At 39.4% G+C, this 22,353-nt stretch overlaps 1 protein-coding gene across 10 annotated transcripts in view; it reads left to right on the forward strand.

Annotated features, from left to right (window-relative positions):
• RPTOR (regulatory associated protein of MTOR complex 1) overlaps positions 1-22,353 on the forward strand; it is a 503,724-nt gene that overhangs the window by 418,995 nt on the left and 62,376 nt on the right. For 9 of the 10 annotated variants that reach the window (XM_072645257.1, XM_072645259.1, XM_072645261.1 and 6 more), the window contains 3 exons: positions 957-1,060; positions 1,743-1,926; positions 6,096-6,206. In XM_072645257.1, coding sequence (XP_072501358.1) covers positions 957-1,060; positions 1,743-1,926; positions 6,096-6,206 — 399 coding nt within the window. Of the gene's footprint in view, positions 1-932; positions 1,061-1,742; positions 1,927-6,095; positions 6,207-22,353 lie in introns of all 10 variants that reach the window. The other variant, XM_072645258.1, reaches the window with a different exon arrangement.

A 22,353-nucleotide genomic window follows, 5' to 3' on the forward strand; every position in this document is an offset into this window, starting at 1 on the left:
GGGAAGATTGTTTTTGAAGCTAGAAATCAGATAAGAGAACACTGGTAGCTGAGCAAGTTCCTTGGAGGTCACTGGAGTGGTTCAAACAAGAGGTGATGAAAAGTCTAACCTAAGGTAGTACATAAGTAGTTTTATTTTTTTTAATAATTGCTATAGTTAGGACTTATTGGATCCCAGATAAACAATTAGTAGATTGTAAGAACAGGGACTGCTTTTCATTTTATCTTTTCATCTCCCCACCCCCTCCCCCCGGCTGTTAGATCAAATTGGTTTAGAATTTTAAAATAATAAAGCAAGTACATATCAAGAATTGCATTTTGTGAACAGCTTGTGTGTGTTTTTGTGGTCAAAATTCTTTTTTGTAAATGCATATTAGTATATAGTTGTAGAGCCATATAATGGAGCCAATAACCATGTATTTTTATCTTGTAAACTGAGAAGGGTTATTACTCTTGACCAATGCACTCCGGCCTCACCTTTACCTCAGAGAATCCCTCTCTTCTTTCACCTATACCTCAGAGAATCCCTCTCTTCTTATGGCATGAGCCATAGCTCATGCACCACCTCCTATGTGAAGTCTTCCCTGATTCCCTAAAGTGCTAGTGTCCTCCCCTCTCAAACCACATCGTGTTCAATGACTATGTAGTCATTTGCATTTATCCTCATTATATTTGTTCTGGATATATCTTTATATGCTGTGTGATCCTGGGCAATTCACTTACCCTCCCAGTTCCTTAGGCAAGTCTGAAAGTTACCAGGAAGGTGCCAACCTCCATTGGTAGGTGTAGGAAGTTTCCTCTACTAATGGTATCATAGGTCCAGCCCCTATCTCAGTCATTCTGCTCTCCTGTATCCTTATCTCCCCCATTAGAATGTATGGATTCATTATATTTATTCCTGGCATGTAGGAAACTCTTAATAAATATTTGCAGATTGTCTGTCCCTTTTTTCTACAGGCCACTGTCAATGCCCGTCCGCAGCGCATCCTTGACACGTCTTCTCTCACTCAGTCTGCCCCGGCCAGCCCTACCAACAAGGGCATGCACATTCACCAAGTCGGGTAAGGTGTCTTACTGACTTAGAGTCCTTGAGTCCTGTGGTTTATTTTTGCTTAGTACTTTCTCTCTCTCTGATGATAGGCTCTCTTCTTTTATACTTCATCTATTTCTTCCCTTCTCCAACTTCCATACTCTTCCCCCCTTCTTCCTCCCACCAGAAGGAAAATCTATTTTCCTTCATTCCCAGAGGTCTTCTCCAAGTTGAGGTCAGCTCATTGTTTGCACACAGTATAACAATTACAGGTCTCCTTAGTGTTCCTACAAAACTGTAAAAGTCAATAGCAACATACCCCAATTAGAAAACTTAGAGGAAGACTTTTTCCCTCTGACAGTTTTGTACCTCAGGGAGCAGTTTAATTGCATGACAAATGCAGATAAAGCATAGTAAACTATTCTGTATTCCTTACTGATAAGAGTAGTCACTCATTTGGCTGTTAGTTCTTAGTCTACATACTGGTATACTAGTTTTCTGTGAAAAAACTTAGTTGGGAAAGGAATTAAAGTGTCTCACTCCATAGTAGGGTTCAACAATTTAAGAGAGCATGTGCTTAGAGACAAGGGGCTAGACCTAATGATTTCTTAGGGTCTCTATGAACTCTATGTGGGGGATAATGAAAGTTTTTATTTTTCAGTAAGAAGTTTTTTGTAAAACATCATATTCATCTCTTACTCTTCTTCTGGCAGAGGCTCCCCTCCAACATCCAGTACCAGCAGCTCTAGCCTGACCAATGATGTGACTAAGCAGCCAGGCAGTCGGGACATCCCATCGGGCAGACCAGCTAATGTGGGCACCATGGGTGTGCAGTATACACCTCACTCCCACCAGTTCCCCAGGACACGAAAGATGTTTGACAAAGGTCCAGATCAGGTAAACAACCAACAACCACCTTTACTATTTGACAGAGCTTTCTTGGGGCTCATTATTTTCATGTAAGTCCTTTACAACCATTCTCATTAATTCATAATCAAGAACTGGTCTCCATATTTCTCAGGTGTTAGAAGAAGGGCATCAGGATTTAAGTAACTTCATGTCACTCATTTTGTAACAGAGCCAAGATTGTTTCCTGTAGCTCATTCAACTCTGTTCTCTTGGTTAGTCCATTTTGTCAGATTATCCCCTTCCTTTCTTTGTCTTTTGCATACACATCTACTCTATTGTTTGAGCTCTTATATCCTTTATGAATATTGCAATGTGCATTTATCTTATTGCTGCCACCACTAGTCTCATTTCTTCTATTCTTGGCAACTTCCATAAAATAAAACCAAAAAATAGAATTGATTTTCCTTCTTCCTGGAGAAATATTATTTTGCAGCGGGTGGTGTGGCGATGTTAACCACAGCTATTGAATAGAATTATTTAATCTGAGCAGGTTATTTTTTAAAAAACATTCAAGTTTTCTGCATAAACTGATCCTATTTTCTTCTTAACACATTTCAAAAGACATTCTGAAGAGATAAACTTCATGTTTTAATTTGCATGATGAAGATGTTATTTGTCAGGATCATGTGTAGTACATGATCATAAAATGATGTTTGACAAATATTTGTGACCTTTTTCTGACTTCCTATGCCAAGGTCACTGAGATTAAAAAGAAATTTCAGGATATACCAACTACATCTCTGCAAAGTGAGTGGGCCTGTAGTATGGTTGTATTTTTGTCATGCATTCTAGACCTCTAATCAGTGGAGGGGTTAGCAGAGTCAATTGATGAAAGAGGAAGAAGTAGGATAACTGTGGAGAGAATCATTGTGTCCAGTAGATTAAAAAGTTGCCATCATACTGGCTAGGCATGATGCTGCCAGGTGGTAGAGAAAATTTTACAAATGTCATTCAGCAACTGTACCTTGTTCCTAACTAAGAATACCACCTGCTACTCCATGCCTAGGCCGCTCAGTAGTAGAGACTGCCAAATGGTACCAAGTGTGAAGCTTAGCTCTCCTGTGGATGAAACCTGACATAATGGCAGCTGCTGCTTCATCTGCCAATCTAATCAAGAAATCAAGCCAGATGTAAGCTTGTTTTTGTGTTTATCATTGGCTAACATTTCTGGACTCCAATTTTGGCACAGCTAACAACAGACGTTTTGTTTGATTGTCCCAACACAAACACATCACTAAGATTGCTATCATAATTAGGTTTCAAATCTTACTTGAAGAAATTGTTCTTTTTTATTTTATGCCCTCTTCTGGATTTTCCCAGTCCAGTTGTTTATTATTAGGGAATCAATCAGTAAGTATTTATTAATCAATACTATTTTCCAGGCACTGTTAGGTACTGGGGATATACATATATACTGGGGAAACAATTTGTGTTCATAAGAATCTTATGTTTTAATGTGGGAAGCAAACAGTATGTATATGAGTATAAACAGATTAAATACAAAGAATGAATAAAAATTAGTTGAGTCAGTTAGCAAGAATTTATTAAGCCTTTACTGTACGTGCCTGTCACTCTGCTAAGTGCTAGGGATTCCACTACAAGCAAATCAAAGACAGTTCCTACCCTCAAGGACCTTACATTCTAATTGGAGAAGACAACACATAAAAGGATGCTGAAAAGTAGGGATGGGGGTGTGAGAAGGCACCTAGCACAAGGGACTGTGGATTCAGAAGTCCAGGGTGGGGCCCAGTGAGAAGTGAAGATAGCTGGCCTTGGCACCCTCCTTAAATGGAGGCCGGGAGGAAACTTCCAGTCAGATTGAGGGCTTGCAGTACCATAAGTACTTCTAAATGGTGAATGCCAGGGCTAGTTACATACAAGTCGTTTAGAACAGGATGTCACTAGAAGTTGGGGAAATCAGGAAAGGTTTCATGTACAGAGTGGTGCTTGAGCTACATATTGAAAGAAAAGAGTGATTTTGTGAGGTAAAGATGAAAAAGGAATGTATTCCAGGCACCCGGGACAGCTGGTACAAAGTCAGGGAGATGGAGTGTCATGAACAATGAATGGCTGGTTTACATAGTGTGAGAGCTATGAGTGGTGTTCAGTGATACCAGAAAGGTTGGCTAAGAAGCAATAGGAAGCCACTGGAGTTGAGCAAAGGGATCACATGGTCAACTTCTCATACCTAAGAAAAATCACCTGACAGCAATGTGGAAGACGACCTGACATGCAGAGAGACTTGCAGCTATTCCAGTTAAATGGGTGTGAGGAGGAGCTGAACTAAAGCCATAGACTGAGTGAGCAGAGAAAGGGTCAGAGGTGAGAAATGGTGTGGAGATGTGGAGAAAAAGCAAGATTTGACAACTGAAGATGAGATAGGTGAGGGAAAAGGAGCAGTTGAAAATAATGCCCATGTTGTGAACCTGGGAGACTGGAAGAAATAGGAAGGTTTGGAGGAAGGAAAAAATTGGGAAGACCAATAATGAGTTCAGTTTTGGACTTGTGCTTGAGATGTCTCTCTGACACATAGTATAATAGGCAGTTGTTGATGTGGAATTGAAGCTCATCAAAGAGACTGGGGCTGGGTATAGAGACCTTTGAGTCATACGCATAGAGCTACTAATTAAACCTTGAAAATCAATGAGTTCGGTAAAAGAGATTATAGAAAGAGAAGGGGCCTAGGACAGATCCCTGGAAAAAACCCACAGTTAGGGTAATAATATGAATGAGGAGCTAGCAAAGTAATGGAGAAAGAGCAGTTATATAAGTGTCCTGAGAACCAGGAGAGAGTAGAATCACAAGGACTGAGAAAAGAGAAAGTGTCCAGGAGGAGAGGGAAGTCTACAGTGCCAGCTGCCCCAGGTAGGTCAAGAACAATTAACACTGAGAAAAGGCCATCAGTTTTGATTGTTTAGAGAGCCTTGAGGAAATCAGTTTTAGGTAAGTGATGAGTTCACATGTCAAATTACAAAGGGTGGAGGAATGATAAGAGGGAAAGTAAAAGCAGATTATATAAAATAATTTTTAGGAACTTGGCTGAGAAAGAAAAGAGATACCTTGAGAAGTTGGGGTCTAATGAAAGTTTTTTTAAGAACACAGAGAGGGGAAAGAATTGAGTATAAATGAAGGCAATAGAGAAGTAACCAGTAGGTAGAGAGATACTGAAGATTGGGGATTGGAGCAATAATTAAGATTTTAATTTGCAGGAGAAAGGAAAGTGTATATAATTAAAGATACATGGAAGGACTGGCCTAAACAAGGAGAGGAACCACTACTTTGTCAGAGCCTAAAGGAAAGGCAAGATAATTGAGGATGATGTCAGAGTGTTTTGAGATGAAGAGAGTAGAAGAAGACGAAGCTTATCTCAGATGACCTCAGTTTTCTTAAAGTGAAGTAAAATGGCAGGTCCTCAGCTGGGGGATAGCTGGAGGTTAGAGGTGTAGGAGTTTTGAGGAGAGAACGGAAGGTTTGAAAAAGAACCTTTGTGGGAAATTAAATTTGGAAGCAATTAGGGAAAATTCAGAGGATTTCCTTACTGCGTTGAAGGCCCTGATGAAGTTGAACAACATAAATTTATAATATACCCTGTCAGAGAAGTTGTGTGACTTCCTCCAGCTCTATTCAGCAGCATGTGAATAGGAATTTAGGAATTAGAAGGTGAGAATAATTCCCAGCTGAGGTTTAACAAGGGATGTGTGATAATAAGACAAAGGGGTAGGAAATCAAGAGTAAGGAAAATGAAGTGAGAGGAAACTACCAAGGGGTGAATGGAGCAGAGGTATTAAAAAGAACAAGGAAAGGGCTTAGGGGAGTTGAGGCATAGGGAAAGGTAGAATAATAGGAGATTATAGTCAGATACAGAAATATTTCAGAATAATATCAGAATTTTTAATTGGAGAAATGAGACATGAAGTAGAAAGGGGGACAGAAATGGTTTTCTTAGATGGCCAGATTGCTAATTATTTCTTTGTGATCTCTCTCTCTCTCTCTCTCTCTCTCTCTCTCTCTCTCTCTCTCTCTCTCTCTCTCTTCTCTCTCTCTCTGTCTCTCTCTCTGTCTCTCTCTCTCTCTGTCTCTCTGTCTCTCTGTCTCTCTCTGTCTCTCTCTGTCTCTCTCTCTCTCTCTCTCTGTGTGTGTATATTTTCTCCTGGAAGACCACTGACGATGCAGATGACACTGTTGGACACAAAAGTTTCATTTCAGCTACAATGCAGACAGGATTCTGTGACTGGAGTGCCAAATATTTTGCACAGCCAGTAATGAAGGTAAATGGTCTTATTTTTGTTGATTTCCATTAAATTCCTGGTCCTATTCTGTTCCTCTTCAGATTCCCCTGTCAGCAAATACCTCCTATCACTCAACATAAAAGAAATACACTTAATACTAATGCTACTCCTTTCTTCTTTTTCTCTGTATATGCAAAACCCCAAAATATTTTCTAATATCTCTTAACTACATTTTAAAATTTGTTAAAGTCATATTTAAAATTCAATCATATCATTGGCTCTTTTTCATTCTTAACAGAATAATTATGTACATGAAATGATCCCGTGTTCAAAGGACCAGCTTAGATCTGCTTCCTACTTCCTACTTAGCTTGGCTGCTCTGTCTGTTCATTGGGGCAAGGGGGCATGGCATGTCAATTCCTGGGGGGTCAGAGGGGAGAGGCAGTGGGAGTCATTGTATTACATTACTGAATGGGAGGGTAGGAGTTGTCTTAAAGTAAAACAGAAGAATTATTTATAACTCTTAACACTGATACTGTTGTGTCCAGCATGATTTGCCAGTTATTTCTTAATCATGCAATACATGCATGAAGCTGAAGAGGTTGTGGCAGCCCAGCTAAGTGCTCTGAGAATTGAGCATCATTATTTTTTGATGAAGTCAGATTCGATCACCTTCTGACCTTATCTAAACACACAGTCTTGTCATTCCTATTCTTGCTAATGTCAAATGCTTTGTCTTCATTATTCCTGAAAGTGGCACTGTAGGTTTTCTGTCTTTGTGAACAATTGGTATAGCCCTGGGCCAGTTCACAGGCCACACTTAGACCTTATGGGACCATTAAATTTTACCACTTTTTTAAAAGAACATCTTCTTTAGGGTTAATTTCTAAAAACATTTGGGTTATCCTTCCATTTTATCTTTCTCACTGCTCAAATTCTGCAGCAGAGTCATAATGGGAGATTTTTGCTGCCATAATCATTCCTTCAGAAACAGGTTGATGCAACAAACCCAGACTGCTGACATTCCTGCACGACAAAGCGGGAAGTGGCTGGGCTTTGCTCAGAGAAGAACTCTCACTCCAGTGCCCTTGGAGTGGAAACCTAGGAAAAACAGAAATGTCTGTGCAGTTAGTCCTTTCATATCATACTATTTTTACTTTTTCCCACAATTTGAAATTCCTTCCTAAAATGAGTAGAAGAAAAAAACTTGTATTTTCCCCAACAGTATCGACAACTGTAATCTGAAAATAAATTTATATACTTGTTTTCATACTGCCAGGCCTAGAGGCCTGAGGGCTACCCGAGTCTTACCTTACCTGTCCCAGGTCTTCGGTTGGCCAAACCGGATAAACGTATGAGAGAAGAGACTTTCCGGAGTCGAACAAGGGTTAGGCTTTATTCAGGGTCCTGGTTACATGTGCAGGGGGAGCTCTTCCTTAGGAGGGAGAGAGAAATCTCCCAAGGAGGCAAGATCTTACGGTAAGAGATTGGAAGTAGAAATGTAAGTGGGGAGAGAGGGGGAGGGGAGAGCGAAGAGAGGAAAAGGGAGGAGAGGCCTTCTGTCTCTCAGGGCCCCTCCGCGCTAAGAGCGCCTTCGGGCTTTCCTGACCCTACTTAAGCTCTCCGGCCGTGTAGTTTGCACCTGAATACCCTGCCTGTTAGATAACAATAGGTGTGCCCAGACCCGGGCCAATCTCGAGGGCGGGGAGAGCTCTCTCCCATCACATTTCTCACGGGAAGAGGCGGAAATACACGAGATAGCTCGGTCTCACTCCTTGATTCCCTGCTGTTTTCTGGGGGGCCTCATGAGAACTCTAAGATTTAGAAGTTCCCACCTTTACCTGCCCGAGACTGTCCACATGGAATTGAGCTTCCATCCCCAACATCATACAATTGGGTAACTTTAGAATTTGAAAACTGAATTTCCTTTTAATTTTTCTTTTGTCAGTTTAAAAGTTACATTGTGTTTGTTTGTATCTGTATGTCCAGATTTAAAGTTCAATACTTCTAAATTTATTTAGATTATTGTTTCTCTTTCCTAAGCTTTCCTTTATCTCAGCTATCAGTAAGTGATGTTTTGTTGAGAAAAAGCCTAAATAGAATCATAATCAGTAGGTTAGCAAAATTTTTAAAGCCTCTTTTATCAAACCCGTTTTGCTTAATAGGAGGAGCAGAAGTGTCTTTTCGGTAATGTTTTTCATTTTCTTAATGAGTAGATCTTAAAGCAAGCCCCAGGAAATCTTTGAGGCAACCACACTAGATAATGGTTAACATAGCATCTCATCCATCCCACATTATACCTGAACTTGCTTAACTTTGGGTATCATTAGAGCTGGCATCCAAAAAGAGAACCTTTCTTCAATCACAGGGACATTAATTCAAAAAGGGGGAGATGAAAATCTGAAATTGTACCTAAGAGAACCAGTGCCGCCTAAATGATGACAGCAAAGACGCTGAGGACTCCTGAAACATCTGAAGTGCTGTGAATAGAGAGGTCATCTTTAGAATGATGTTTTGGTTTTAAAAGCTAAATGTGATTTAATTTAACTATTTAATGTGACTAAGATGTAGTCTCACCTTTTCGTTAAATGCTTGCAACTAATGAGTAAATATGAAGAGGGATAAGAAATATTGCTAGTCAGCTTGTACATCTCATTAACATTATAGCCCCAAATGTTCACATCTTTTTTCTAGAAACAGTCGTTGATGGACTTTGCTGCAAGTCCTATAGAAGAGTATTCCACTGGTGTTGATAATCCACAATTTAAGAATGAGTCAAACATTTTGTTTGTTTGTTTTTAGCAACAGCAGATTTGCCTTCCTAAAATATATTTGACTTGGCCTGAAATTTCATACATTTTTTAAACACACAGTAACTGGCTGCTAGAGAAATCCGTATCCATCTAAGGTTTATCGTATATAATCAACAATTCTCTAAACAGACCTCTGTATGTAACCTTATATATTATTTCTGGTAACCAAAACCCTGTGCAAAACAAAGACAGCTGCCCTCCGTCATACACGTTAAATGGTCCAACATATTGGACCTTATTAGGCTCTTAGGTTGAGAAGTAAACACTTTTCTTCATATCAATTATTTTTGCTTAAAATTCCTCTTTTGGTGGGGGCTGCATAATCCAGAGTGAAAGATGTAGTACCTATTGCTGACACTCACCTGTCAATCCCTGCTTTATTAGAGAGCAAGCCCTAGACTTGTTCTGAAATATTTCATATGTGATGAGCCTGGATGAGCTTTCAGACTATGCCTCCCAAGATTGGTGAGGTAACCACAAGTGCAAGTACACAAGCTGAAAATCAGTTTACCCAGGACAGGAGTTCACAACTTCTTTTAGTCCCTGGACCTCTTGGTTTTCAGTAAACCTTTTCATATTTCTTAATAAATATGAAAAGAAATGTCAAGTTTACCATGCATATGCACATAAGAAATAAAATAAAGGGATTAATTTTTCATGAATAAAACTGCTCTGTACTTAACATTTTTAGTAACATAAATTTCTTAAATGTTTATCAGAATACAATCCAATAATAGTAAGACCATTAATTCTGTTTCTTGTAAACTAGCAGTTTTTTCTAAGTATGATTTTTGAGAAAGATTCCTGCATATCAGGTTCAGCCTTCAGTTATTGCTTTGGATTTGAAAAGAGAACCAAGAATCCTGATTCATAGAGATAAGTTGTCATAAACAGAATTGGAACCTCTGAGCACATTAGTAATGATGAGATGTTTCTCCAAGGGTACATTAAAAGTATTATAATTTAATTTTTTGGAAATCAGTTCAGACTTTCTGGTTATTGGGAGATCAGTTAGTTAATCTTTTACTGGGTTGTTGTTGCTAGGGGTTTTTTCTAGCTCAATATGAAAAGGGTTTCATTTTTAAATCCCACATTCATCTGGTTTGGGTCAGTAGGATCTATTCCTTCAACTGTCTCTTTCCAATTTTTTAGATGCAGTCTAACTCTTTCTCCTTTTCCCACTCTGCCCCTGCCTTCTACAGAATGTTTCACTAACTCTACCACTTTGGGAATATTGCAATCGGATAATAGAGTCATTTATCAAATATTCAATATACCATACTCGAGTGACCAACTTTTTGTGTTCCCAGATATGTGTCCCCCAGGTTGGGAATCCCTGATCTTATTGTTTAGAATCTATCCTAGGGAGAGAAATCCATGCCAACAACACTCAAAAGAGACAGGTTTATTCACTAGAATGTCAGTTTATTAACTCATATTTAGAAACACAGGTGTCAACTAGACCCAAATAGAGGCCGTCTTACCTTGCCACATAAATTATATTCCCCAGGGCAGTATTAGGAGTAGTGGGTAAGAAGCTGCAGAGCCAAATTTACACTGAATGTAAGGAAAAAATCCCCCCAAATTAGAAATATCCCCAAATGGAATAGATAGCGTCTAGAACTGGTGGGTTCTTCTTTAAAGAACTGTTACCAAGTAATAGAGAGGATTTGGATTAGATGGTACAGTAGGCTCCGCTTCTTTTCTTTCCTCTCTCCCCTCCCCCTCTCTCCCCGCTTCTACTTCTACTTCCAATCCCTTAAGCTTAGCCTCCTTAGGAAATCTCCCCCTCTTCCTCCTAAGGAAGACCCCCCTGCACTTGTAACTAGACCCTGAAATAAAGCTCAACCCTTGTTCGACTCTGGAACGTCCTTTCTCTCATATGTGCATCCGGTTTTGGCCAACCGAAGACCTCGGAGGTGAGGTAAGAAAGACTCGGGTAGCCCAATACAGGCCTCTAGGCTTGGCAGTTGGCGCCCCAACAGGGATTGGGAGCGCAGATAATCCTGGGTGCTTTTGGGGTACACCCGGAAGGGGCTGTGAAAGAAGCGAGTCCCGAATCCTAGATTCGGAAGGAGAGAAAGTGGAGAGAAGCTTCCCAAACCCCTGGGAAAAGGACGGAGATGGGGAATCTATTGCCAGTAATAAAGCCAGAGGAACAAGAGGTCTGGGCTGAGAAACTTCACAGGGAATGCAGTTAGGCGGGGGTCACAATAGAGTTAGATGACCTCTGAGAATTTTGTAAAAGGATTTGGAAAGTTTCTCCTTGGCTCAAGCAGGCAGGAATATCAAGAGAAAAATGGGGAGCGGTCGGAGAGCAAATGACTGCTCATGAGCAACAATACCCTGGGGAGCTGGAGGATTTAGATTTCCTGATATTCGGTGTAATTAAAAGCCTGCTGGAAGGGCCGGAGAGGCCAGGGCGGGATTGGAATGAGAGTGGAAGCGGAGAGAGGGGAGGGGAGAACACGGGAGGGACGGAGAGTCCAGGCAAGCAGAAAGTTAAGCGGGGAGAGAGGGGGAGGGGAGAGAGGAAAGAAGAGAAGCGGAGCCTACTGTCCTCTTTGGCTCCTCACGTGGTAAGAGAGAGCTTTCAGGCTTCCTCAATCCTACTTAACCTTCAGCCACACAGTTTGCATCTCAATACCGTGCTGTTAGGTAACTAGGTGTGCTCCAATCCGGGACGACCTCGAGGGCAGGGAGACTCCACCCATCACGTATCTCCCGGGGAGAGGCGGAAATACCCAAGCTAGCCGAGCTAGCTCAGTCTGACCTTCTCGAACCCCCGCTGTTCATGGAGGGCCTCGTAAGACTCTAAGATTTAGAAGTCCCACTTTTACCTGCCCGAGACTGTCCACACGGAATTGAGCTTCCCATCCCAACATGGTACAATTCTGTGATTCTATGTGATTCAAGAAAAAAGATACAAGTGCTCCTTTTCTATTAGCAAAAGACAAGTAATCTTTTTTCTTTTTTCATCCAGTTATGAAACACATTTATAGTCCAGTATGTCCCTGTCCCAACAATAATTTTGAGAACAATTCATTGTTGCTATTGTAAAAAGCCATCTCTCTTTAAAAAGGGGGGGGGGGGGGCACCAAAATATATGTAACTCCATATGGGGTTTTCTTGGCAAGGACACTGAAGCAGTTTGCCATTTCCTTCTCCAGCTCATTTTATAGATGAGGAAACTGAGGCAAACAGGGTTTAATGATTTGCCTAGGGTCACACAGCTATTATCTGTCTGAGGCCGAATACAAATCCAGTCTTTCTGACTTCAGGCCTGGCATTCTATCCATTGTGCCACATAGCTACCCAGTTTATAAATTAGTGAGTGATAAAAAGAAGTACATCCTTAGAAAATATTTAGGAAAATCCCAAAACACTGAACAAACTGGAAGGTAGGTTGATTTTCACTTCAATAGAAATTCTTAATAAATGTTTTAATTTTTTCCAGTAACTCTCAAAACTATACCCTCTAATGACCAAGAGTATGAGCACTCCAAGAAACACAACTACCAAGCTGTTCAGAATGTAGGCAGTCCTAAGGACATAAGTAGGAGAAATGGGTAGAAATCAAAAAGCAATAAATTCAAATTTTATGATATGAAAAGCTTCCAAACATTTCGAACAATCCACGAATGAAGTGGGCTGTTTCTGGAATTAAGGATTTTTTACTCACTAGAAGTCTTCAAGCCAAGGTTAGATAACCATTTATTTGGATGTGTGGGAGAAGAGATCCTTGTTCATTTACAGGTTGGACTACATGGTTCCCTTTGCCCCACCCTACCTCCCAACCTGAGCTTCTGTATTTCCCATTTTTTGTTAGCATGTTTAATAGTTTACCACCTCATTTCTTTTGTCTTACGGGCCTGAGGATCATCTAATTTACATAACTAATGCATATATTAGGAAACTTGAAAGTTATTAGTTCATGCAGTCCTGGTGTTTTAGAACCATAAAATTACACTAGACTTTTCATTTAATTTTAACAAACATTTATTAACTACCACTGGGTACAAACTCAATCAGTTGTGCTCTGTGTGTGTGTGTGTGTGTGTGTGTGTGTGTGTGTGAGAGAGAGAGAGAGAGAGAGAGAGGCAGGCATGCACACTGGGAGAAATATTAAAAAAAGAGGCAGCAGCATGGTAGATTTAGGGTCAAGACACTTAGGTTTGAGTCCTAGCTCTAAAATCTAATAGATATGTGCTCCTAAGAGTGTCATTTGACCTCTCTGAATCTCAGTTTACTCCTCTGTAAAATGAAGATAAAAATACTTACTCTATCTACCTCATAAGGGAAGGAAAGGAAAAAAGGAACAATATTGAGAAAAAGGAACTGATGAAAACTAATTTAGTGTACATGCAGTTAGGTCAGGGCATGAGAGAGGCTGTTAGAATATTGTTTTCCTGCTGTCCAAGAAGAAGGTGAGAGGAAAGGGTTACCCATTTTCTCCGCTACTCCATATTTAGCATTGAACATTGCCTCTGAATCACTAGTGGCTGACTTATCATCCTCTCATAGAAGTAGTCTTGCTCAAGTTCGTGAGGCAAATTGGATATCCACACACACACACACACACACACACACACACACACACACACACACACAACACCCTAGACTGCCACTCTTTTGTCTGGCATCAGGTACTTGCCATCCCCTGCAAAGGATCTTGTAATATGTGCTCCAGAATTATGTCAATATTAATTTCTCTTACAAATTACTGGCTTTGTTTCAGACAGTCAGGGTTCTCTTGATTTATTGGTGATTAAATCAAATATATTTACAGCAAGCAGGTTCCATTGTGATTGCTCAGTGGTCTACTAATGAATCATTGCAAAACAACAATACCTTATGTTCCAGAAGAGTTTTACCCTCCTTTTGTTTGATGCTATGTGACAAAGGTCCTTGTGGATGAGTCGCTTCTAGCCTAATGTACAAGTTGCAAATAATGGCTGCATAGCCTTACTCTGTCAGGAAATAACTTTAGATAAAGTAGATACAATAGCCTTCCTTCCCCTCCACTTTCTCTGCAGAGTCTCCCTCTAATTCTGATAAGATACTTGAGAAACAGAAAAAAATAGAAGCAGCCACAGTATGGGGGACAGAAATATGCATAATAATGTATATCAATATGGTATTAGTGGGAAGACCACAAAAGAACTGATTTCAGATTCCAGCCTGTGACCTGTCATGTATAAATGTTTTGAGGGGACCCAATTTCCCTTCTCTGTAAAATAATGAAGTTCTGCTATTGTAATCCTGTTATTGCAGTTGTTGACTTGGGAAGCATATTTTTTTGTTTCTGTCACACTAAGTCACCATTCTCATTTAATATTACATGAAAATGATGAGTATGCAGGTTACTGCCCTCATAAAATACTTGTACCTGAATACTTATGTTGCATGACATAGAGTCAGCTAGAGCACAAATATACAAAAACACAGAATCATAATCCTCAAAAAAAATTACATTCTGCCAAGACACGATGAGCAAATGGGCAAATTCTGTTTTTTATTTCAAATCCAGGAACAAGATAATACATGTTTATGGAGTGAGTATACAGTTTGATGCTTGTATTTAGAACTGTAGAACAGTCATTTTCCATTTAAGACAAATAGCATTGCCCACTAGGAGGATGATGAGCAGCAACACTCTTGAGAAGCTCTGTAGATCATGAAGCTTCACTATCTTGGCATTGGCACATATGAGGAGCTGGGCCATTTTCATTCCTAATATCTATGTACCTTAGTCATATCTCTTACTTCTATAACCCCTGAACTTCTTTGGTATCAGAATGGTAGAACCAAATGGGAATTAGTTTCTCTGACTCACAAATCCATCTTGTGCAGCATATTTTCCTCAGAAAGGATATAGGGAACTGATGTTCCCCCACAAATCCTCTAGGGAGACTTCAGCTTTCCTTTTTTCCCTAAACCCCAAAATGTTCTTTGAGCCAGGCAAGAGAGTTAAAGAATATGAATTTCATTGGCTTTCGACTGATGTGTCTCAGTGGGAGACTTCAGAATAGTAATTGGTTTCTGTCTGAGTAGAAGCCAAGAGGTGTTAGAAATCTGTGGAGTGTCATGATCCTAATCGTGTAACACTATTACAGACACCCACATGCCTCCGGGAGCTCTGGTTAGAGGCTAGCAAAGCGACAACTGAAACTAGATTTTTGTTTACTAGAAAGCTCAAAGAAAAATAGAGAAGAGAGCAGGAGGAAAAAGCATGCCTGATTAAAAGATTTCTGTTGAATATAAATATTTGGTTGAATAATTTCATTGGGTTTTTCATCTTGTTCAGTAATCATCATATCCCTAATGATTCTGTGTCTGCTGTCTTCTTTTGTTTCTCTCATGTTCTCTCTTTCTCTCTCTCTCTCCTCTCCCCCCTCTCTCTCTCTCTCTCTCTCTCTCTCTCTCTCTCTCTCTCTCTCTCTCTCTCTCTCTCTCTCTCTCTCTCTTCCTCCTTCTCTCTCTCTCCCCTTTTTCCTTCCACCTTTCTTTCTTCTTACTCCCTCCCTTTTGGTTCTCCTTATTCCATCTGCTTCAAACCAGAACTTGACCAGTAGTGGTCATATACTGGAATCTCAGAACAGCTTTATAATCCCAGTTGTAAAAGTACATTTTATCACTTAGCAAGGTCAGAAAAGGAGAGGCCATCCAGATCCCACCCTGCAGTTCTCCACAGCAGTAAAGAAAGGCATGCTCCATAGGCAATCTTGCTCTGTCAACATGCTCAGTCCTATAGTATCAGATACGCAAGACAAACTAGAATTTTGTTACATTCATCTTCCCCCAGCAGTTCTCCCCATCCCTTTTGGTTACACAGAATTATAACATTGGGAGATAAATCCTCTCACATTCCCACCCCCATGCCAGTCAGTGACATGAGCAGGCTAGCAGTTTATCTCTGGCCACAAACTTCTGTCATGGTCTGGTGCTTCGCATCTAGAATATATCTTCCAAATTGTGTTATGTCCCTTATCCCTCAGAAAAAAAGTTGACTCCATTTTCTTCAGAACTGAAAAACTAAGTCTCTCAGAGTCTTCTGTACCATCTGTGATTCTGTGCCCTCTTACCAGGGAGAGACATGCTCTGCATAATCCAGCTTTGGGACCATAGGGGAATGCTATTCCAAGAACTTAGAATTCTTATCATGTTCCTCTCCCTTTCCTGGTTGAAACAGCCTTTTAGATCTCTTTCTTTAATTTATTCCCATAGAAACCAGATTTTCATTAAAGTGCAATATCCTAGCTCCTGCACATGCTTTAATACTTTTTATCCAAGTTTATTTATTGCACCACATTATTGATCATTTGTCATTTCTTTTTGAATAAACACTAGATTGTCACAAAATACAATCTATGGTTAGAAATCCACACCCTGCACCATGTTACACTGGGGAAATTTCTTAACCAATAAATGTCCCAATGGAGTTTTTTGACACAAATACCTTTTCTTTTTTTTTAAGGAGTAGCTTAGCCATGGAATGCTGAGCATTCATGCAAAATGAATTCAAACAGCAGCAAACAGATCAGCTTGATAAACAAATATCAAATGTATGTATATGTGTATACATGTTGATATGTGTATGATATATAGGGAGAGATACTGTTTTTATTTTATTTCTCAATTCTAGATTTTCACCCTTCAATAAGAAGGCAAGCAATATTGTATTTGGAGCAAAGGCAATTACAAAGCAAAAGTAAAGGGACAGGGTCATACGTACCTGTCAGCCTGCAAAGGAACAGTGTAACTATACAAGAGGCACGTAACGAGAATCCCTGCACAACATAAGCATAATTCAAAGAATAGCAATTGTGACTTGGAGCAAGTAATTTAATTTCTGTAGGCCTTTTTCTTCGTCTCGTGAATGGAGTTTGACTAAGTGGTCGCTGAGATTCTTTCTGGTTCAAAAAAATCTGTTTTTTCCTGGGAAAACTTGTATGACTGATGCAAAGTGAAGTGAGCAAAACCAAGGGAACACTGTACATAGGAACAGCAATATTATAGTGATAATCAACAGTGCATGACTTCGTTACTCTGATGAGTACATACATCCTTGACAATTCCAAAGGACTAATGATGAAAAATGCTATCCACCTCCAGAGAGAACTAGTGAACTTTAAGGGTAGACTGAAGCATATTATTTTCACTTTTTCTTGCCTTTTTTTTCTTGTCTAATATAGAAATATAATTTGTCTAACAGCACATGTGTAATGGGTATCATATATTGTTTGCCTTCTCAGTGGGTAGGGATGAGGCTTGAGGGAAGGAGAGAATTTGGAACTGGAAATAATTTTTTAAAAAATATGATGTATATACATATATGTATAGTACATATATATGTATAATATGTATATGTGTATACATGTATCTATATATATATTGATATGTATATGTATATATGTAGGGAGAGATGCTATTTTTATTTTATTTCTCAACTCTAGATTCTCACCCTCCAGTAAGAAGGCAAGCAATATTGTATCTATGTCTGTGTATGTATAGGTATAGTACAACTCATGAAGAAATAAGTAAATCAATTAATTAAAAGTCATTTTTAAACACTTTTTATCAAGCACTGTACTAAACACTGGAGATACCAATACAGAAACAAAGACAGTCCTTGCCTTCAAGCACCAGGGAGGGATATTTTGGTTAAAGTTACAGGAACGGTGAAGAGAGCCATAGCAGTAGAGGAACATATTCATTCCAGGAGTAGTTTAGTTGTGATTTGAGAACCATAAAGGGAGGGAGGGGGGAACTGTGTGCAATGGAAAGTAGATGAGGAGATAGGTTGGAGCCTGACTGAGGCCACCACCAATCAGACAGTTTATCCAGGGACAAAAGTGTTCAGTCTTCCAGGGCTTGGTTTCTGGACATCCTAACAGCACGAAAGGAGTCAGGAGTGAAGTCATAAAAGGAATCACTGTTATAGGATAACATAAATGATCAACTACCATCTGCTTGACAGTCACTCCAATATTTAAACACTGTTGTCTTGTCCCACCCTGAGTCTCTTCTCCTTCGGACTAAAACTGTCCAATTATTTGAACTGGTCTTGGGCATAAGGACCTTTCTTATCCTGAACACTCTCCAGGTTATCAATGTATTCAATACCATGGGGCCTAGAACTTAACACAATATTATGGATGATGTCTGATGTGAGCAATTTGAAGTGGAACTGTCTGTCATTTCCCTATGTTGGAATCAAGGCCTCTTAAAGCAGCTTTCAATCATAATAGCTTTATTAGTTGGCACATCACACTACTAACTCACATTGAACTTTCAGTCTACTAAAACCTCCACCTATTACGGAATACTTGTTCTAACTGAATCTTCCCCTTCTGAAATTTAGAAAATTAATTTATTATACTATTATGTAAGACTTCACATTCACTTCTGTTGAATTTCCATGTATTCGATTTTGTCCATCTCAGCTCGCCAATATCTTTGTCATATAATATGTTATCTATTGCTCCCAGCTTTGTTTCTTCTATCAATTTGATAAGCATGCCATATATCTTTATTCAAATCATTGTTAAGAGGAGTGAATAACACAAGACCAAACTCAGACCCCTTGGACTCTCTGCTGGAGACTTCCTGCATCATTGACATTAAACCATTAACTCTGGTCACTCCATCAGTTCTGAATCTATTTTTTTTTATCATCTAATCCATATCTCACTGTCTAGAATTTTCTCAGTAATTGAAGTCAAGCTCAGTAGGCTATGTTTTGTAGACTCTGTTCCCCCAGTTATTTTTTTTAATAGGGACATTTGCTCATCTCCAATTTTGTGGCACCTCTCACATTTTCAATCTTTCAGGTATCACTGACAGTGACTCAGGAGTGACATCTGCCAGTTCTTTCAGGATCCAAGGATGTAGTTCATGTCAGCCAACTAACTTGAATACATTAAGAGCAACCAGGTGTTCTCTTGCTGTTTTCCTGCTTATCTTGAATATCAACTCCCTGTTAATCATTTTTGTTTAGCCTTTTCCAGTGCAAAAGCACTCTCCTTGGCTGAGAAAATGGAAGCAAAATAAAAACTGAGCAACTCTGCCTTCTGTCTTTTCTGACCACAAATGATCCTCCTTAAGAATATAGCAGAATCCTAATTCATGATTTATCATTCTCTCTGTAGAAGACATTGACTCCACCCACACTATGCAAACGGTTAACACCCATTCTATAGACTTAACACACCTGAAATGACATATATACACACTCAAGTTATTGAAATGAAAAATAAGGAATTGATAGCGTTTATTAAAATTAACTAAATAAGGAGGTAGAATGATTATCTATGATCCTAATCCTCTGGGGCAAGTTTGCAGGTATAAATATTATTTAAAGAATACTTTAGATGGTTTTGTTTTTAATCTTCAATACATTATCTAATTTTGTTCTCACAGCTCTCTGTGAGGTAGATACTGCAAATATTGTTATCCCTATTTTATGATTGAAGAAACAGACTTGGATGGTACAATGGAAAAGGTTCACTGGCTCTGGAGTCAGAAGATGTGGCTTCATATCCCACCTCTATCTGATACTTACTAGTGTGTCCCCACCTGGCATTGATTTTCTCATCTGTCAAAAGGAATTTGAACTCAGTGACCTCAGAGGTCCTTTTCTGCAACTACTTACCTGTGATCACCTGGTAGGTAAGTTTTGGAGGCAGGATTCATACCTCAGACTCCACTGACTCCATGTTGAGTGCTCTCTCTACTTTTTTTTTCAGACTAAGTATCTTTTCTCACAAAGAAGGTAGTTTAGAAGTGGAGCCAAGATGGTGGAGTAAAGGCAGGGATTGTCCTGAGTTCTCCCCCAAACACTTCCAAATACCTTTAAAAAAAAAAACTCTAAATAAATTCTAGAGCAGCAGAAACCACAAAAATATGGAATGAAACAAATTTCCAGCCCAAGAAAAGTTGGAGGGTTGACAGGAAAGGTGTGTTGCACCATGGTGAGAGAGGAGCACAGGCCAGCATGCAGCAGGCCCCAACAAACTAGAAGTAGGCCTTGGAGTGACTGAATCACTGGCAGCAGTGGTGGTTTCCAGATCTGTCAGTCCACAGATGCCAAAAACAACTTAGAAGATCAACAGGAAAGGTGTATAGCACCTGGGTAAGAATGGAGCACAATCCAGTGTAGGTCATGCCAGCACAGCCCTGGCCCCACCAAACCAGGCGCAGGCCTTGGGAGTGACTGAATCAGCAGTGTCAGTGGCAGCTTTCAGCCCACAGATGGTAAGCAGTCAAACAACTAATCAGAAGGAGATTATAGGGGTCTTTTTACTAGCACTCTGTTACTTTGCACATACTCAGATCTGGGTAGCAGTCCTAAGGTGAGGAGGAGCACTAGCATAGAAAAGCTTGTGGCAGCAATGGAGGGCGGACCCTCCTCACAGTTCCAGGGCAGAAAAGGGTACTTGTGGTCTCTCTCAGACCAGAGCACAAGCCAGGAGAGGAGTAAACACCTCTCCTTAGATCATACCACTTTGGAAGAACTGAAAACTTACAGATCAGTAGAAGTATCTCTCAAAACAGCTGCACAAAACCCTTGAAGCTTGAGACAGTGTACCTTCCACCCTAGATAATTTAATAAAGAGTTAAAAGTCAACTAATAGGCTGGGAAAATGAGCAAACCACAGGAAAAAACTCCAACTAGGTGATGACAAGGAGGATCACAACACATACTCAGAAGAAGACAACAAAGTCAAAGCTCCTACGTGCAAAGCCTCCAAGAAAAATATAAATTGGTCTCAGGCCATTGAAGAGCTCAAAAAAAATTTCAAAAATCAAGTAAGAAACAGAGGAAAAATTGGGAAGAGAAATAAGAGTGATGCAAGAAAATCATGAAAAATGATTTAACAGCTTGGTAAAGAAGACACACACAGAAACATATTGAAGAAAATAACACCTTCAGAAACAGACTATGCCAAATGGTAAAAGAGGTCCAAAAAGCCACTGAAGAGAAGAATTCCTTAAAAATCAAAATTTAGAAAAGGAGGTCCAAAAGCTCACTGAAGAAAATAATTCCTTAAAAATTAGAATGGAGCAAATGGAAGCTAATGACTTTATGAGAAATCAAGAAACAAACAAAACAAAAAGAATGAAAAAATAGAAGACATTGTGAAATATCTTATTGGAAAAACAACTGACCTGGAAAATAGATCCAGGAGAGAGAATTTAAAAATTATTGGACTTCTTGAAAGCCATGATAAAAAAAAAAAACAAAACCTGGACATTATATTTCAAGAAATCACCAAGAAAAACTATCTTGATATTTTACAAACAGAGAGTAAAATAGAAATTGAAAGAATCTGCCTATCACCTCCTGCAAGAGATCCCAAAATGAAAACTGCCAGGAATATCAGAGCCAAATTCCAGAGTTCCCATGTCAAGGAGAAAATATTGCATGCAGTCAGAAAGAAACAATTCAAATATTGTGGAGCCACAGTCAGGATAGCACAAGATTTAGCAGCTTCTACATTAAAGGATTAGAGGGCTTGGAATCTGATGTTCTGGAGGGGAAAGGAGCTAAAATTAAAACCAAGAATCACCTACCCAGCAAAACTAAGTAGAATTCTTCAGGAGAAAAAAATGGACAGTCAGCAAGATAGAGGATTTTCTAACAGTCTTGATGAAAAAGCAGAGCTGAATAGAAAATTTGACTTTCAGGACTTGATTTTAAACTGTTTACATTCCTACTTGGGAAGATGATATTTGTAACTCATAAGATCTTTCTCATTATTAGGATAATTAGAAGGAGTATATATAAACAGAGGGCACAGGTGTGAGTTGAATATGAAAGAATGATATGTTAAAAATAAAATTAAGGGGTGAGAGAGAAAGATACTGGGAGAAAAGGAAAGGGAAAAGTGGGATGGGGTAAATTATCTCTCATATTAGAGACAAGAAAATGTTTTTACAGTGGAGGGGAAGAGGGAGAAGGTAAGGGGAGTGAGTGAACCTTACTCTCATTAGAATTGGCTCAAAGAGGGAATAATATACACACTCAATTGAGTAGAGAAATCTATCTTACGCTACAGGAAACTAAGAGGGGAAAGGGATAAGAGAAAAGAGGAGATGATCAAAAGCAAAACGCTTTTGAGGGGGGACAGGGTGAAAGGAAAGAGAATAGAATAAACATGGAGAGAAGGAATAGGATGGAGGGAAATAGTCAGCAAAACTAACTAAAAATAATTCTGAAGTAAATTTCTCTGATGAAGGTCTCATTTCTTGATCGTATAGAGAACTGAGTTAGATATATAAAAATAAGAACCATTCCACAATTGATAAATTGGAAGAGATTCAACAATATGATCAGTTTTCAGATGAAGTAATCAAAGCTATCCATAGCC

The sequence above is a fragment of the Notamacropus eugenii genome, chromosome 2, assembly GCF_028372415.1.
Source record: "Notamacropus eugenii isolate mMacEug1 chromosome 2, mMacEug1.pri_v2, whole genome shotgun sequence".
NCBI classification, from domain to species: Eukaryota; Metazoa; Chordata; class Mammalia; order Diprotodontia; family Macropodidae; genus Notamacropus; species Notamacropus eugenii.